The sequence below is a fragment of the Camelus bactrianus genome, chromosome 21, assembly GCF_048773025.1.
Source record: "Camelus bactrianus isolate YW-2024 breed Bactrian camel chromosome 21, ASM4877302v1, whole genome shotgun sequence".
Lineage (NCBI taxonomy): Eukaryota > Metazoa > Chordata > Mammalia > Artiodactyla > Camelidae > Camelus > Camelus bactrianus.
The window spans coordinates 25,824,130-25,840,572 of NC_133559.1; the positions used below are offsets into that span (position 1 = coordinate 25,824,130).

At 36.6% G+C, this 16,443-nt stretch overlaps 1 protein-coding gene across 6 annotated transcripts in view; it reads left to right on the forward strand.

Annotated features, from left to right (window-relative positions):
- Positions 1–16,443, forward strand: part of CEP350 (centrosomal protein 350) — a 122,689-nt gene that overhangs the window by 101,865 nt on the left and 4,381 nt on the right. For all 6 annotated transcript variants that reach the window (XM_074349885.1, XM_074349887.1, XM_074349888.1 and 3 more), the window contains 6 exons: positions 2,815–2,951; positions 5,263–5,345; positions 6,367–8,369; positions 9,236–9,643; positions 9,748–9,894; positions 12,456–12,578. In XM_074349885.1, coding sequence (XP_074205986.1) covers positions 2,815–2,951; positions 5,263–5,345; positions 6,367–8,369; positions 9,236–9,643; positions 9,748–9,894; positions 12,456–12,578 — 2,901 coding nt within the window. The remainder of the gene's footprint in view (positions 1–2,814; positions 2,952–5,262; positions 5,346–6,366; positions 8,370–9,235; positions 9,644–9,747; positions 9,895–12,455; positions 12,579–16,443) is intronic.

Sequence of the window (16,443 nt, forward strand, 5' to 3'; positions counted from 1 at the left end):
GTATATGTGAAGTCTAAAATGTTTTTCATGTTTTTAGTAAAGTAATGGATTAAGATTTTTCAATGTTAGTTTTGTGCCACGTTTTAACCTACTTCTTTAAAAAAAAATCTGAGGCTATCTAAACAAACTCTTGCTTGAAACATTAAATATTAAATTAAAATATTAAGTATTATAATATCAAGTATTAAAGTAAATAATAAAAAGGGTATTTAAATAAAGTATTTTTCTAAATAGGAAAGATTGGGTCTGCGAAAGAAAGTCTGATATCCATGCCCTCCTAAGCAAAGACCCATTTAAATAATCCTAGCTACTGGAACTGTTACTGCCTTTTTTTTTTCTTTTTTGGCAAAATGATGCTGCATGCCTCACAACTTATTAACATGACTCTTTGTACTGTTTGAATGGCTTCTAAATGGTAACTCTAAACTTGACTTTCCTCCCAAGCTCTAGCAGATTTCCTTGATTCTTCCCTAGAGACCTGGTTTTTATGTCTTCCTCATTCTATTTTCTCCTGTCCATTCAGTCACCAGATCCCATTGACTTTTTTTTTATATAAATCTTCTTGTCCCTTTTCATTCTTATTGCTGTCAAGCTATTTGGGGCCCTTATGACCTCTTGTCTCTGTTACCTGCAGAGCCTCTTAGATGTCCCTGCCTCTGGTTGCTTCCCTGTTGCTTACATACGGTCTGCCAGCCTCGTGTTCCTAAACACCACACTCGTTATAGAATCAGTCTGAACGTCCTACTCATCATGGGAACGGTTTCTTGTGGCGTCACCAGGGAAGGCCGTTCAGTTTCTACCCAGACGTTCCCAGTAATAGGGAAGTTCAGATTTTCAGGACAGTTGGTATCATTGTTGGACTCTAGGTGCTCTAAGTGTTAGAAAGCTCCTTGTACGTTTAGCCAAAATTTCTGTCCTTTTAATTGTCCTTGTGTGGTAACACTAATTGTGTTCCTCCTGGATTTATTAATATTAAATATTTAGGCTCCTATTTATGTGTTAGGAAATCTGCTAATTACGTTACACATATTTTTCATTTTATCCTCAAAGCAACAACGTGTGACTGTTACTATCCCTGTTTTACAGGTGAGGAAACTGTGAGTGAGACTAGTAATATCTAGGGACACACAGCTCACATGTGGTAAAGCTAGGATTTTAGTCTGGCCCAAATTCCAGATTCTGTGCCCTTACCGCTCTACTGCACCATCTTCCACGTAGAAGTTAGGCCAGCTAACAGATCTGGAGAAGACAGACACTTACATAGGTACATGAAAGACAGAAATGGGAACAGGGATTTTAACTTGCACAAATGTTTAGAAGTAAGAAAAGTGATTAAGATTCAGTGGCCTTACTGAGAAGTCTGTGTTAGAAAGTTGTGGCAACAAAATTTAAAAATGGAGATCCTGCTCAGGGCCTTAAAAAAGCCTGATGAGCTTGGACTTCAGTCTGCAGGTCTGTGATGCTCAGCCTGACTGTACATTAGAGCTAACTGAGGAAATTTTTGAGAAATAAAAATATCCACGCTTACTCCCAGAGATTCTGATTTAATTGGTCTAGGGTGGGAGCCAGGATTTAGAAAAACTACTGTAGGTCATGAGGAGCCATTGAAAACTGAATGAAACACTATTGGGTTGAATAGCGTTGTTCAAAAATGTTCATTAATCGTTATGTCAAGCAGAAAGATCTCTAGAGAAATGCCATAAGGATTCAACTCAGTCAACATTTTATTAAATGGTTTAAGTAAAGACAAAAGAAAGTTCTGTATTTAGATTTTATAATTATGCATATGATCAGAAAGTAAATAATACATAGAAAGTCATGCAAAAAAAAGCTTTTGGATTTTTATTTGATCACACATTTAAAAATGAACTATACTCGTGTAAGTGTAGCTTTTCAGTCATAGTCTTCATATATGTCTAGCTAGTCAGATCATCTAGCTGTAGTATACTTAATACCAGAAGTTACTTTATCAAAACATTGAGATTTCAGAAAAAGGTAACATAGATGGTCAAAGTTGTAAAAGTAGGAATTTTAGGCCAAGTTTTAGGGATCTGTAGCAATTGACAAACATCCATCTGCTCATTCTTTCATTCTATAATACTGGTTGTCAGCCTGCTTTGTGCCAGACACTGTGAATAGGTATTGCACATACAGTGTTGCACAAAACAGTCTTAAATGCGAGAGATATTTAAGATATCACTTAAATGTGAGAGACATAAAAGTAGGGAAAATGAAGGAGAATTTTCTAATAGAAGAACTTCCCTTAAATTTCATACAAATTATAAATTAGTGAAGTTTTGCTTACAAAATGGCTAACAACTAGGAAAGGCTTTTTGCATTTCTGTACTGTCATACTCCCAACCATACCCTTTGCTCTGCTCAAGGTTTGTGTTCCTAAAGTGCTTGCCCCTTAAGCTTACTGCCATTGAAACTCAGTGTAATGGCTGAACTTCCTAAAAATACCAGGCAAGTATTAGGATACTCTTTAAAGAGTAATTATATAATCAGCTAAAGAAGTTTATTAGTGTAGCAGGGCCTGAATTATTGCTTTGTAAGTATTAAACTCCTGTAGATTGAGCCTATCATTTCCTAGTTGATACTAGTGTTACAATTATACATCTTGCTAATGTGTAGACTATTTTAAGAAGGGACATACAAGTAACTGTTTATAGAGCTCTGGGGAATGATACTGATACTGGGGGAAGATTTTCACATCTTCTTTTCTGTTTGGATATTTCACCATAATATACTATTGTATAATTTAAGACAGTTTTTAAAAATTCTGTAGAGTGACTCTGATTTTTCTACACTTAGTCATATGATGAATTCATTAAGAAAACTGAAGCCGAGCTTAGCCGAGATTTGGAAACATCACCAACCGCCAAGCCTCAGATTAAAACGCTCTCCTCAGCTTCTGAAAAACCCAAGATCAAATCCCTTCCACTGCACAGGTAGAAATTTTCGATGACTTACCTATTTGCTGCCTTATTTGAGAAAGGAATAAGGAAAAATTTTTAGTAGAAGCTATCTTTTAAGTGGCTGTGAAATTGAAGAAGTAAAAATTACTGGTTTATATCTTTAGTTTTACTAAAGTAAAGTCATCATGTATGATATAATCACAAATCATTTTATAAGTACAGGTTTGAAAATATATTTTGAATCCTGAAATCTGGTGGGTGCAGTGAAAACAGTACTCTCCAGCATTGCTGGTAATAGTGTCATAAGTTAGTATAGTTCTTTCGAAAAACAATTTGGCAGTGTTTCAGAAGTCAAAAACAATCTGTAACTTTGCCTCAGTAATTCCACTTCTGGAAATTTAGCTTGAGAAAATATGGTCTACCAAAAATACCTGTTTGCATGAATATGTTTATCATAATACCTTCTATATGAATAGAACATTAGAAGCAGTCTTTATGTCCAAAAATGGATGAACAGCCCAGTAAATGATTGTTCCAGGGGTAGAATATTATGCAGCCAGTTAATGCAAATACAGAAGATACAATGTAGCAACATTAAATATATATACGGTATGTTAAAAAGTCAGGTTTTAATATTTAAACTAAATTTTGAACAATGAGTGGAGGTTAGGTAGGTCAGTGGGACTGAGAATAGGGAACATTTCGGAGAGAAGGGAACTCATGAATGACCACAAGCAACAGAGAGCTTGGCATATCATAGAAACTGAACATGACAGGATGTTGCTGGAGTTAGAAGAAACTGGAAAAATAAAGAACAAATTGTGATAACCTTATACTCACTCATTCTTAGTAGTTTCTGATTTACTTTTTAGCTGGTGTGACGCCCTTAAAGTTTTCTTTAAATAAAACATATTTAGGGTTTTTTTTGTTTGTTTCTTACAGATGTTATATAGGCTCATTATAGTTACTTTAGCATTACCTGGGTCCGAGCTAGCTATTTAATTTTGGGCGAGTTACTTAACTTCCCTGTGCTTTAGTTTTTTAATAGGGATTTATGTCCCTGTAACAACACCTGACTAATAAACTTGTTATGAGGGCTACAGGACTTAACTTAGAACAGGGCCTAGCACACAGCACTATGTATTAATCATCATTAAGGGATTTTAACCAGAGAATGATAGAATCAGATTTCTGTTTAGAGAGATCTTTCTGACCACGCTATGAAGACAAGCTAGAAAGGAGTAAGTTTGGAAGCAGGGAGAACAGTAGTCTAAGCCAGGCTTCAAATAATCCTCGGTAATGATAACAGAGAGCAGGAGATAGATTTTAGGAATACTTAAGGAGTGTACTAGACTAATTAAAGTGCTAGGTAGGGAAGCAGGGGAAAGCTAGGATGACGCCCATGTTTCTCTTCAATAGTAGTTGGCTGGGTCAGAGTTCCACTAACCAAAATGAAAGATAGGTGTTCTTTGGTGGGAAGCTTCTGATTTTTTTTAATTGTTAATTTTGAGGTACCTGTAGTTCATCTAAGTGGAATTATTCAGGAAAGATGTCAGGGTTAGATATCTGGGGATGATCAGCATGTAGATGGTGATGGAAGCCATAAATACAGCAACAGCTGGGTGAACCGTCTTCACCCAGAGAAGGTATCCACTCAGAGAGAATAAATGGGAGCCAAATACTAAATATGATAAAATGGCAACATTTAAGGGCATTGTAAGGACGTAGGAATAGAGGCCAAGTCTTATGACTTAGCAAATAAAAAGAAAGCAAGAAAATGAAGATGATGAATGTAGCTCTTTCTGTTAAAGAGGAAGAGAGGACAGACAGCATGAGGTGGAAGAATGAAGAATTGAGGAAGGAAGTTTTTTTTGAGGCTTGAGGCATACATGTAAGCCGACAGGAAAAAATCTGCAGATTGAAGGACTAAAGAGTGTAGGAAAAAGAATGGACAGTTGAGGAGTACCATCAGTGAGGCTGTGGAAGTGTATGGGATTTGGGAAAGAAAGATGGATTGAACAAGTTTGAGAGATACACCCTTTTCTTCCCTGCACACAGGAGGAAAGGCAGTTGGGATAGCTGTGAATATAGATAAATTTGTAGGTAATCAAGTTAAAGATGAGAAAGTTCATGCTGATGGCCTCTGTTTTTCTCATTAAAAGAGGCAGGATCATCTGCCGAGAGTGATGAGAGCCAGAAATAGGCTTGATGAAAGTGGCGAAGGTTGGAATTCTTCCCGTGGAGAAGAAAGAAGTAGTTGTCTAAGAATTGACTACATTTTGTAACCAGTTAATTATGGTATCAACAGTACATTTATTTCTGTTCATTAATTTTTCCACTCCAGATCTGAAACAACAAAGAATTGGAAATCACTGACAGAGTCAGAACGTTCCAGAGGATCCCTGGAGTCTATTGCTGAACATGTTGGTGAGTAACTAGAAAAATAATCACACTGTATCTACGTGGACTAAGGATTTATACAAATGCCGCCACAATTCTACCTCTACAGCTTTTGTTTTAAAATGAATTTCTTAAAGATAATAACTTGTTTAACATTTTAAGTTACTTTTATATTTTAAAGTGATTTATTGGTTATGCCTAAGCTATGTGAAGCAGTTTTTATTGTTCCAATAACTGAGAAAAAGGCCATGAGATACTGGTCTAAAATGGCTGTGAGTATATCGTCAGCATCTCTAAATTCTCCCTTAATCAGATTTTGTATCTGATTATGTATATTTTTAGCCTGTACTATTTCTCAGGGTAGGTAGTTATATAAATTAAAAAAAAATTTAATCCAGAGAAAGGTAAGAATTATTAAAAATAAAGTATAAATTTAATAAGGAAATAAAACTGAGGCATGAAAAAACTTACCTAGTAACAATGACATAATAGAGATTTGTATTCAAAACTTTTAATTCTTGGTTTGTTAGCTCCTCAAGTCTTATTTTCTTATTATTTTGTAATGTTAGCTCTTAAAGTGCTATATTTGCAGAAACAATTGATTCCCCCTGCCTTTTTTTTTTTTTTACTTTCAAGAGGTTAGCTGAAGCCCCTGGGAAAGTTCGTTCTTTTAGAAGTAAATAAAGAAGTACATTTGTTGTTCTTTCATTGTTTTCCTATTTGAAGAATGTATGTGATACCCATCATACAATTCTGTTTTTGCATGATTTGAAAATCAGTGTCTCCATAAACTTTGAGCCATTTTTCTTTATAAGTTAACATAATAGTTAAAAAAATTATTCCAAACTGTAAGTTTTTAGTCATTTAAAATGTTCTGTTGGTATAGTATATTCCATTAAAAGGAAAAACTTACCTAATATGGTAAACAAAACAGGTCATGTTTATTGACCAGAGTTTTTCTAATATTTGGCTTTTATTTAAACTTTGGTTCCAGAAATTGAAAGTTGTGATTTGATAATTTTGATGTGATTTTGTTTTCCCCTTTAAGATGCTGCATTAGCAGGTTCTGAGAGATCAATATCAGAAAGGTCTTTATCTTCATATACAAAGAGAATGATTGAATTGGACAGTCGAACAGAAGAGCATTTTCAGACTTCCTCTCCAATTGTCAGATCATCAAGGAAAACCAGAGCTGAGTCTGGAGATTCTCTAGAAAATGTCCCTTCATCACCTCTTCTCAAAGAATTAAATACCTCTAATAGAATTCTGGATGTGTCTGATGCCAAGGTTGAAGAAGAATTTAGTAAAAAATCAGAAATACAGGAAGTAGAATATGCAAAATTGGAGGAGAGTGCAATTGAAGATGCCTATTCTAAACAATCTAGGAAGTCTGATGTCTTCCTGAAACTAGACCTGGAACAGGGAGATTCACCTGAAATTCTTTCAAGGAAAGATCTTCCTTTAGATTCTGTAAATGTTCAGAAAGACTTAGTTAGATTAGCCATGGGAAATCTTCATAAAGAAGAGTTGGAAGAGAGACAGTCAGATCAAGATGTGGATCATAGTCCAAACATCCAATCAGAAAAAGACACTCATGTACAAAAGAACATCAAGGATAGGGACTCGTCTTGGTCAGAACGTCTTTTTGCTCCTAAAGAGATACCATACTCTGAAGATTTTGAAGTATCTTCTTGTAAGAAAGACATTTCAGCTGAATTGTACAAAGATGACTTTGAGGTGGCATCTTTGTTGTCACTCAGGAGAGACTCTCAGTCTTGCAGAGAGAAGTCACAGCCAGCAAGGAGCTCTAGAAGTAGAGCCACTAGCTTGGGTAGCGATGATGAAATCAGTGAGTGCCTCAGTGAGAAAAGCCTTTCTGTTCACAGCAGTCTTCACTCTGAAAGGCTGTTAGAACTTAAATCCCCCACTGAGCTTATGAAAAGTAAGGAGCGCAGCGATGTAGAGCATGAACAGGGAGTTACCGAATCGCCTTCCTTGGTGTCAGCTGCTGCTGCAGATGAGTTATTTGATTTCCACATCGGTGATAGGGTGTTAATTGGCAATGTGCAGCCGGGAACTCTTCGATTCAAAGGTGTGACTAGCTTTGCTAAAGGATTTTGGGCTGGAGTGGAATTGGATAAACCTGAAGGAAATAACAATGGAACATATGATGGCATTGTATACTTTGTGTGCAGAGAGAAGCATGGGATTTTTGCTCCTCCTCAAAAAATATCTCACATTCCAGAAAACTTCGATGACTATATAGACATAAATGAAGATGAAGACTCTTATTCAGATGAACAATATCAATACTATAATCAAGAACAAAAAGATACAGAGGCTCCCAAGTTTGAAAGAGAAAAGGATGCAGTTGAGTATTTTTATGAGAAATCTCTCCCTAGTATGAAGGACACAGAGGCCTCAGTTGATAAAAGCCTTAAAATAGAAGCAGACAATATACAGAACATTTCTGGGGCACTTGAAGCCCATATTCACCAGCAGTCTTCCATGGATTCACTGATTTCTTCAAAGGAAAACAAAGACCTTGTTTCCGGAGCCACAGAAGAGGTTTCCATTGCTCTAGAAGATGATACTTTAGATAATACCTTTTCTGAAGAATTAAAGAAGCAACAGCAGTTTATAGAAAAGGAAGAGAACCTATATCCCGAAGTTTCAGAAAAGCTTTCTACCCCACTTCTGGATCTTTTAACAAGAGAAAAGAACCAGTTGGAGGCCCAGCTGAAGTCATCACTAAGTGAGGAAAAAAAGTCAAAGGAACAGCTAGAAACAGTCAGCTTACTGACAGACAGTTTACTAAAAGTCTTTTTGAATGACACAGTCAGTCAACTACAACAAATCCAAAAAGCTAGGAATGAGAAAATCCAGCTTAGCAATCAAGAGCTTCTTGATGATGATCAAAAGAAAGTACCACCCCAAGACCTGTCCCCAGATCTTGAGGAACAGTCACCAAGGGTTCTAGGCTGCTTCGTAAGGTCTGAACTAGAAGATGAGAAAGAAGAGATTTCCTCACCAGATCTGTGTCCCAGACCTGTAAGTATCTTGTCCAGAAAAAGTGTCAACCTTCCCTTTATCGTACATTTTCATTTCATAGATCCTGGTAAGTTTTTTGGTGATGGGTTGTTTATTAGCTAAAAATCACTCCACTAGTTTTTAAAGGCCATGTAGCTGTTTTTCTGTCTGAAGTATCATTGTCCTTTGTTATGTCATGAGTGGTCACTATAGGGTTGTCACAAACACTGACAGGCTTATATTAAATTGAAAACCCCTGTATACTGTCCACAGACTAGATTGCCTTCCAGATGCAGTGAACAAATTTATTCCATGGAGATTCCCACTGGTTCTCAACCCAGTACTTTTTTGCGTATGAAATTATTTGTTAACATATTTCCTCAGTCATAGTTGCCTTGCAGAAATTATCAGCTGTGATGCTGGTTCTGGTAAAACTGAAATAAATCCACTATGACATATGCTTAGCCCATCAACTTGTTTAACTTGCCTATGGACAGTGGAACAACAGTAATGATTTTGAGTAACTTGAGCCAGATAATCACCAAAGGTGAGAAGTTGTATGTCTCATTTCCATATCCCAGAAGCAAGACAGTCCTTCAGAAACAGAATAATGATGATACAAAAAAGAATAAAATAAGTCAATAAGCAGTTTATAAGAATTCAGCTATAAGGCTTATGTAAGCAGAATTACAGGAAACAGGTTAGTTTTTTCTTAAATCATTCATTAATAGCCACCATATTATTTTTCTTTTGTTTATTTATAGAGAAATAGTAAGTATACAAGTAATGCATTTGCTTTTTCTTAAAAAACAAAAACAAAAACCCCAAGCGTGTTAAGTGATCTGAGGTCACTGAATAGTGTTGTTTGATTGGTTCCTTTCCTATAGGAGAGTCCAGTATTCGGTGCCAGTGGGCAGGAAGAGCTCGCTAAGAGACTTGCTGAACTTGAGATCAGCCGAGAGTTCCTGAGCGTGTTAGGAGATGATCAAGACTGGTTTGATGAAGACTTTGGTTTGAGCTCTTCTCACAAGATCCAAAAAAATAAGGCAGAAGAAACCATTGTACCTCTAATGGCAGAACCTAAAAGAGCTCCCCCAAAGCCGTGTGAAACATTGTTGGCAGTCCCGCATACTGTGGAGGAAGTGGAAACTCTTGTACACAATGCAGCAGAAGAACTCTGGAAATGGAAGGAATTAGGTCATGATCTTCATAGCATCAGCATCCCCGCCAAGCTGCTGGGCTGTGCCAGCAAGGGTCTGGACATAGAGAGCACTAGTAAAAGGGTGTACAGACAGGTATGGAACATGGCGGGGTGGTTCTCACTTTTCTAAACTTCTCTCTGTTGTCTGAAATTTGGATTCTTAGCCATTTTTATTTTGTTCTATTTTTCTCTATCAAGGCGGTTTTTGATTTAACAAAAGAGATTTTTGAGGAAATATTTGCTGAGGATCCCAACTTGAATCAACCTGTCTGGATGAAGCCATGTAGAATGAACTCTAGTTATTTCCGACGAGTGAAAAATCCAAATAACCTTGATGAAATCAAGGTAAACTGCAAACTAATAGAGTATCTCCTTTCTTAACTTGCTGTTCCTTTATACGGATCTATAAATGCTTGAGGTAAAAGCGGGCGCTCTTCTGTTTATTCACCATTTTGTCCTCAAGGGCTGTCCCATTGTAGGTATTTAATAAATTCCTGTTGATTCATTGAATCTATGAGCAGTGGAGGGATAGGGGTGAGAGGAAATCCTGAATCCTCAATTTTTACAAAACAAAAGTCATTTCATATATATATTTTATAATATTTAAGAAAAAATTAGCAAATACTCAGGGAGATACATTATTGCAACTCATAGAAGTTTTAGGTGAATTTTTAATAATTTAGAGGTAGGTAGTCTAGAAGTACACCTGAAAACATGTCCATATATCAAACACATAGGTGTTACCTTTCCACCTTTGATTTTGGAGGTTTCAAATTGATAATGTGGTTTTGAAATATGTGGGATAGTAACACGATATATAAAAAATATTGCTTGTCTAAGAAGTGCCGGAGGCTGTAAGGACTCTCAGCAAACCAATTTTAAAGTCACATTGGTGGACGTGTCTCAGCCTACTCACCTATTTTCCTAATGTAGCGAAGGTTATACTTCCCTTGCCGTGCCTCTCCAACTTTAATGTGCATCTGAGTCATCTGGGGATTTTGGTAAAATGGAGGTTCTTACTGAGTGCATCTGGAGTAGGACCAGAATTCTGCATTTCTAACAAGGTCCCAAGTGATGCTGATGCTTTTGATCCTAGAACACTTTGAGTAGCAAGGCTCTAGAGTATGTTTCCTAAACTTACTTGATCATAGAAGGCTTTTGTTCTCTCCGCGGGGAACATATTTCCAATTACTTACGTTACTGGTGTATTTTCTTAAATCATCCAGTAGTATATGTGGAGTATCAAAATACATTAAAGGTATATATACATTATTCTGGTATATAACATGGAGGCATTGTCTAAATGATTTACTCTTTGAGGTATAATTGACATATAACATATTAGGTTCAGGTATGCAACGTTAATGATTTGATATTTGTATGTATTGTGGGGGTTTTTTGTGGGGAGTAGGTAATTAGGTTTATTTATTTATTTATTTTAATGGAGGTACTGGGGATTGAACCCAGGACCTCGTGCATGCTAGGCATGTGCTCTACCTCTGAGCTACATCCTTCCCCAATATTTGTATATGTTGTGAAGAGATCACCACAATAAGTCTGGTTAACCTCTATCACCACACATGGTTAAAATTTTTTGCGTGTGTGATAAGAACTTTTAAGATTTCCACTGTTAGCGCCTTTGAAATATACACTACAGTGTTGTTAACTATGGAAAGCTTTTAAAAATATTTTGCACTAACAGAATTTGTGAGATGTAATCTGTGCTTACATCAAAGGTAGGCAAACTATGGCCAAGCAGCCAAATCCAGCCCTCCACGTTTCTGTAAAGTTCTATTAGACCACGGCCGTACCTGGTTGTTTATGTATTGTCCGTGGCTGCTTTCCTGCTACAACAGCAGAGTTGAGTAGTCACAGTAGAGACCATATGGCCTGCAAAACCTGAAATATTTATAGTCTGATCCTTTACAGAGAAAGTTTGCTGACCCCTGCTTAAAGTAAGCAGGAAAAAAAAAGTGTTCAAATATTGACTTGATGCATTTTTTAAAAAGACTTTTTAAATGATTTTCAACTTTGAGGAATAAAGCATCAGAACCACCTGGGGAACTTTTTCAGAACATTGGTGTACTTCATTTCTTTCAGCTCCCAGCAGTTGACACATCCTTGAATGTATCAACATGTGTGTGTATAGGTGGGGAGCAGTGCAGTTTGGGGGCACACTGGTGGTTTGAGAATCTTCTCAAGTGATTCTGATTCATAAATGTGTCCTTTTCCCCATTAAGATGATGTTTATCTTTAATAGAATAACTATAAAAAGTAATAAAACCCCAAATTATTTATTAATAATAAAGAACAAATATGTTGAAATAAGACAAGATACATAATATATAGCAGCAATCATCAGAATGCATACATCAATATAACACTCGGTGATGCTGCCTACCAATTTTAATATTGCTATAGCATTTTTAAAAGTATTTTTTAAGGGTGAGCATTCTAATATTGTTAGCAATAAAAGTACCATGCTTCTCATACTGAAGTGTTAATTAATTTTTTTTAATGTATTTAAATCTTGCTGCTTCAGAGTAAACTATCCCAGGCAAAGTTCATGTTTCAGGTTCAGCCGTTTATTTTATGCTTTCTTTTGCCAGCTTGAAGTTAGCTAATGGTGGTTCTTGAGTAGCAGGGACTCCAAAGTGATTTTTCTTTGCGGATTCATCAACGGGTTTTACTTTTGTATATTGTGTAAACAGAAATTCTGTAAGTGAATAAAGTTTGAGCATTTTGGCATGCTTTTCTCTTCACTGTGCTAAGTTGTACTATAAATGGAAGAAATTTGTATGATCTTTTATAAATATTGTATTCTTAGCATAAATCTGTTTACTGCATCATAAGCACTAAATCACAAGAACTCTGTTGTGTTTCATTCATTCCTCTTATTTTCACAGAACTTTATAGCAACAGAAGTACTCAAGTTGTTCAGTCTTAAAAAGGAGCCAAACCACAAAACAGATTGGCAGAAAATGATGAAATTTGGAAGAAAGAAAAGAGACCGAGTGGATCATATCCTGGTCAGTGTATATAACTGAACTATTTTTATTTTGATCATCTTTTCAAAAATCAGAATGTAGTTAGATTCTAAGAAAAGGAATATAATTAATCTTAAGTCTATGACAGTTAAGTTCTGTGGAAGATGCCATTTGGTGATTTAGTAAGGATTGCGTTGAATCTGTATCTTGCCTTGGGTAATACGGCCATTTTAAGAATTTTGATTCTTCCAGTAACATGGTATATCTTTCCATCTGTTTGTGTCATCTTCAGTTTCTTTCATCAGCATCTTACAGTTTTTGGAGTACAGGTCTTTTGCCTCCTTAAGTAGGTTTATTCCTAGGTATTTTATTTTTTGATGTGATGGTAAGTATGATTGTTTCCTTAATTTCTTTTTCTATTTTGTTGTTGGTGTATAGAAATACAGCAGATTTCTGTGTATTAATTCTGTATGACTTACATTTTAACAGCATCCCTCTGGCTGCAGTGTTGCAAGTATACTGAAGTAAGGGTAGCACAGGTGGGAGTAAGGAAACCAGGAGGCTATTGGAATAATCCAGGCAAGTGATAATAGTGGCTACGACCAGGTTGGTGGTATTGGAGGTGGTGAGAACAGTTTTCAAAATAGAACAGAATTGCTGATACACTGAATGTGGAATGTAAGAGAAAGAGAGGTGCCAAGAATAACTCCATTGGGTTGGCCTGAGTAGCTGAGGAATTGCCTTTTGCTGATTTGAGGAAGACTGAAAGAAGCAGGTTCGGAAAAAATATCGAGAGTTCTGTTTTGAATGTGTTTAATTTGAAATGTCTAATAAACCTTCAAATGGAGATACTGAGCAGGTAATTAGGTATACGAGTCTGGAGCTCAGGCAAGAGATGCAGGCTGGAGATAAGAATTCAGGGGTGGCAAACATACAGATGGTAGTCAAAGCCATGGGACCAAGAAAAAGAGTGTAGGCCAATAGAGAGGCGGCCCAAGGTCTGAGTCTTGACATATTCCACACATTCCAGTCTTTCAAGGGTTAAGAAGGTGACGAGAAACCAACAAAAGAGACTAAGAAGGAACTGCTAGTGAGGTAGAGCCAGGAGAGTGTGCGGTCCTGGCAGCAGGTGAAAGTCTTCAGGGAGGAAGGATGAATCAATCAGCTGTGTTACGTGCTGCTCAGTAGTCAAGTGAGATAACTGAAAAATTCTGACTGGATTTAGCAATGTGGAGGTGTTTGTTTTAACATCAATACAAGTAGTTTTGGTGGCATGAATGAGGTTAAAACTTGATTTGAGTGGATTTCAAGAGAGAATGAGAGAAATTAAGAGAGCAAAACTGGGACTTTCAAAGGAGTTTTTTTGTAAAGAGAAAAATGGAGATGAAATGGTGACGAGAGGATTCTTTTAGTTGGAAAGAAATATGCTGATGGGAATAATTCCATAGAGAAATTGTGGCGATGCAGAGGAGCGAGGAGCACTGCTGGAGCAGTCTCCCTGAGCAGACACGGAGGGAGGCCGCACAGGGCGGGCTGGCCTCGCACTGGGTATTGCCCTTTTAAAACACTGCTAACATGATCAACTATTACATTAAATATTTCATAATAAACCGTGGCTTCTTCCAGATTAGGAAAAGGTATATAATTTAGCTGTTGCTGCTTGGACTAGGAAAATCCCTAATCAGTCTTTGTGTTTTTAGGCATCATTTGAGGTAAGTAAAGTATGAAGAGCGTTTAACATTTAAGGCCTTGTTAGTCAGAAGAGCAGAGAAATCTTCTTTCAGCTCTAGTTCCCAGTCACTGTTCCTTTACCACTTCACAAAGATATTAATTTACATCTTAGGTTAGCCAAGAATATTATGAGACATTTTTAGCAACGCATTCCCAAAGTATACATGATGTAGAATGAGTAACAAGTATTTAGACCAACTTTTGTATATCCTTTATGTACAGAAAATCTCCCTACTAGAGGTAAAATTGCACTTAAAATGACAAATCCTGTAGTGAAACCACATGGCTAATGATTGAAACTCCTTTACAGCTTATGACCTGGTAAGGTACTCAGTAGCTCCCGAGTTTCTGCGTAACTGTTAAGTTCTCTCTCATGCTAAGTGTAAATTGGTTCTCATGTAATTAATTATAATTTGCTTCTATAGCTTTGAGACTTTATGTAACCATTTTAATTTTCCCGACGCACCTTTGAAGTGGCTGTAATGTTTCATTTGAGTCTTAGCCTTTTTCTCCCTGTTCACCGTTAGGATTCTCCCCCCGTTGTCTGATTTTCAGCATCGTCCGCTTTAGCTCTTCCGGTGCTCGGAGCTGACCATGTCCAGGCACAGCTCATTTTATTGCACTTTACTTTATTGTGCTTCATGGGTATGGTTTGGGGGGGATTTTGTTTCTTTTGTGGGTTTTTTTTGTTTTTGTTTTTACAAATTTAAAGTTTGTGGTAACTGCATTATCAGATAATGGTTAGATTTTTTTTTTAGCAATTAAGTTTTTTTTAATAAAGTATTTTTAAAGTATATATATTGATTTTTAGACATAATGCTATTGCACATTTAATAGACTACAGTATCATGTACACATAACTTTTACATGCACTGAGAAACCAGAAAATTTGTGTGACTAGCTTCATTGAAGTGGTCTGGAACTGAACCCACAATATCTCTGAGGTATGCCTGTAATATTTTGTGCATTGCTTAATTAGTAAAATTGTATAACCTCCTTCTTCCTTCTGGATACTGTACTTTGGTTAATGCAGTTTATAATCACATTTGTTTCATTTATTTTTAGTTATATCATTCCCATGGGACTCACAAAAGCTTAGGAAAATTTAAAGATTAAAATCTCAACCTTTTGTAGTAATTTTTTTGGTCCAAGTACAGGACCTTATTTCACTCCTTCATCTTGTTAAATTTGGCCCATCATTTCAAGCTTATCAACACATTTTTAAGGTTCTTTCTTTTAATATTGCTATTATGTTTCCCAACTTTCATTTTACCTCTAAAATTGAGGTACCTGCCTTCATCTAGCCTTCATCTAAGTCACTGCTAAAAATGAACTGGACAGAGCCAAAAACAAGCTTTAAAACACTCACTAAAAAATCTGTATGTCAGTTATTTACTCAACACCTTCTATTTGCACTGTCATGGTCACTGGAAATTAATAAATAGAAAATAAAAAGAAAAATCTTGAGTTCACAGCCTATTGGGAGAACAAATACATCAAATACAAAATTCTGCAGGATAATTACTGCAGTGGAATATGAACAAGATGGACTGAGATCACAGAGGAAAAAGCTCCTGAGTCTTCTTCCAGGCAGGAACTTCCTTCCAGGTTGCTAGTTGTCCTTTAATCCAAAAAATACGTATATCTGCTACATCTATCTGTATTTCCCCATCTTGTTCACAAGAATATGATGAAAGGCCCTGACATACATACTTGCTTAAATCTGGCCACATTCTATTTATATTTCTCTTTACTACCAGCCTAAGACCCTGTCCAAAAAAAAAAAAAAAGCTATTGTTAGACTGACTTTTTAATGCAACTTTTTAATACATAGTATATACTAATGTACATACATGCATACACACATCTTCAGGAGCAGCAGCAGGGGAAATGTGTCATTGAATGGAACAGACTCCGAAAACTAAAAGAAGAAAATGGAGGCAGATTTTCAGGCTGTGAGATTCTTCAGTTGCCGTAACTGAGGTCGCAGGCTGGGCTTTATGCTTTCTGATGGCCAACGTGAAAAAGAAAATGTGATGTTAGTTCTCACCGGCTGAGAGGAAAACGTTTCCTGCTCTTATAGAGGAGCCAAGCTTTTGCTTATCGACAAGGGCACTGGCGGGGGCTCATCTCGGTTTCGCTGAGAGGTATAATGGGTAATGTCCTGAGCGTACAT